Raw genomic sequence first — 2,351 nt, 5'->3', positions numbered from 1 at the left:
TACCATGTCTCATTCTAAATATAAACATGACGTTCCTCTACTCGTTACGTGAATAAAATGCCACTCCACACCTTATGAATAAACCTTTCCATTTTTAACACCTCTCAGTTAGACCGTGCCCATTTTGTGATGGGAAGCTTTGGCAAAGACAGCAAGAAAAATAGGAAGTTAGTGCAATTTCAGTGGTGGTTATTTACTGAGAAAATGGGGCAAAGGGATTCCCTTTTCTCCAAGCTCACAGCGTCTCAATAAGTGAATGAAAACACTAAAAAAATATATTATCAGAAGCAGGTTATTCTAAACATCACTCTTCTAGGTTATCCATTTAACTCACCCTATGAGATGTAGAGTTGAACCATACCAGTTCAGAGCGGAAAGAAAAAAGGCCATTTATCTAATCCAGTTCCTTGGGGAAAAAAATACTTAGGCGATATTAAGAATCTTCAATTATCTAATTTAATAAAAGGGGTGATTTCTATTCTGTAGTCAGTAACATATGATACTAATTATTTCTAATCCCTTAGCAGAGATCTGACATTCTGCTTTTGGTCCTATATAGCATGAAATTGTCATGTATACTTTACCAAAAGAAGTAACGAGAGTAATGGCCTCCACAGTCTGCAATCATTTTATGCGAACACACTGCAACATGGTTTTGCCCTGGGGCAGAGAAGTGGGGATTTTCTCAACTTCAAAAGAATGAAAAATTATCATTGCTCTATCCAGAACCATTATAGACTTCAGAGACTTTAGCATGAAATATTCAGAAAGTTTATTTTAGAATTCGATATTTTAAAAGCCTGCTTTAAAACTATTACAGTGATTAGTGGCCCCGTTACTTGGGCTGGTCTGTGCTTTAAAAAGCCCTGTGTCATGGTTGATACCATTGGTTGTTTCAACAAGGTATAATTTGCATAAGGCATGCAATGTGTTGTTTTAGAACGCCCCGCAAGGAGGAATTGTGACCGCTACTCATCAGTTATCCCTTCAAACACACCTTTTAAATAAACGTTGCTTTTACTGGGAATGGTTGAATGTGTTGCTTATGCCGTGATTTTATCCCTCTGTTGTTCCTACCCATGTGGACTGGGTCCCGTTTCTCTGCTCCCTGTTTGGGAAGGGGAGGCGGGCAGTGCTCCTGTCTGAGCCAGGGCACAGGGCCAACCTAGCCAAGGCCACCCACGCCCTCAGCCACCAGCCAGAGGCTCACATCTTCGCCACTCTTGATAGGAGTCAGAAAAGTTGATTGGGTGCTTTGTGAGGATTTAACAGAGCTTATGAGGCCATGAATGAAGCCAGTGAGCACTTCTGGAGCTAGAGTTAGTCACCTGAGAATCACAATTCAACAACTTCTCTCTGGAATATCCTATTTATAGAGCGGGCAACATGCAGTAGAGTATAGAGCCCTGGTTTCGGAATTTAATGATCTGATTTGAGTTCCAGGTCTGTTACTTACCAGCAGTTTGATCTTGTGAAACTGCTGAACCTCTTTAAGCTCCATGTCTCTATCTGTAAAATGGACCCATCCCAGCATCACTGCAGAAATTCAATGAGACAAGGAATGTAAGGCATGCGATGCAGGATGTCAATCATTATTTCCATTGTTATTATTTCCAAGATGTTCTGATCTCTTGTTGGTTTATTCCTCATTTTTTGTTAAGTAATGCGTATATGTTTATTGATATATCACAGAGAGAATTTACAGGATGACTAGAAAAACTGTCATTCCTGCTTTTCTCATGTAACCTGTGCATTTGACTTCATTCCTTTAAATGTATTGAATATAATATTCCTGTAGGTTTTAACAAATACCTTTTCCTTTCCTTCCCACTCATCGATGTAAGGAAAAGAAATAGGCATCAACCTTAGCCTTCAAGTAGATGAAATAGGTGTCTCTCACATAGACATACAAAGAAATGAAGCTTCTGATGTGCTCTTGATGTGTAAGTGTGATGGAAATAATCTCTAAATAACTTCTTGTTTCATTTTCCAGGGAAGTAGATCAAGACTCGGATGGTCACGTAAGCTTTAAAGACTTCGAATATGCCATGAAGTGTGGACAAAATGAAGCCTGACCATGTGAGCTGCTTTCCGTAACTTCTGGGGAGACCAGTAGATTGTAATGTATTTAAATGTCAAACTTCACTCTACATATGATGTAATACTACATACTTGCGATTAAACTCTTCATCATGGTTTTTAAATGTTGATAATCGCTAGCATCTCAGAATCCTAGAGGTGGACGTTACAGGTACTTTCCTTTCATGTGGCTAGGAGCCCTGCTGTGGCACTGCCACCGGGGCGATCCCCAACCCCTCTCCTTCACTCTCAACCCCTCACTCCCACCCCAC

The 2,351-nt window shown here is 40.2% G+C and overlaps 1 protein-coding gene across 1 annotated transcript in view; it reads left to right on the top strand.

Moving 5' to 3' along the window:
• The window catches only part of EFCAB11 (EF-hand calcium binding domain 11), a 123,013-nt gene extending 120,809 nt beyond the window's left edge, over positions 1-2,204 (top strand). The window contains exon 6 of the mRNA XM_011357131.2: positions 1,994-2,204. Within this exon, the coding sequence (XP_011355433.1) occupies positions 1,994-2,075 (82 nt within the window). The 3' untranslated portion in view covers positions 2,076-2,204. The remainder of the gene's footprint in view (positions 1-1,993) is intronic.
• The last annotated feature ends 147 nt before the right edge of the window (positions 2,205-2,351 follow it).

This window comes from Pteropus vampyrus, unplaced genomic scaffold, assembly GCF_000151845.1.
Source record: "Pteropus vampyrus isolate Shadow unplaced genomic scaffold, Pvam_2.0 Scaffold32, whole genome shotgun sequence".
Lineage (NCBI taxonomy): Eukaryota > Metazoa > Chordata > Mammalia > Chiroptera > Pteropodidae > Pteropus > Pteropus vampyrus.
The sequence above is the reverse complement of the archived record's forward strand: the minus strand, read 5'-3'. Positions and strand labels throughout refer to the sequence as shown.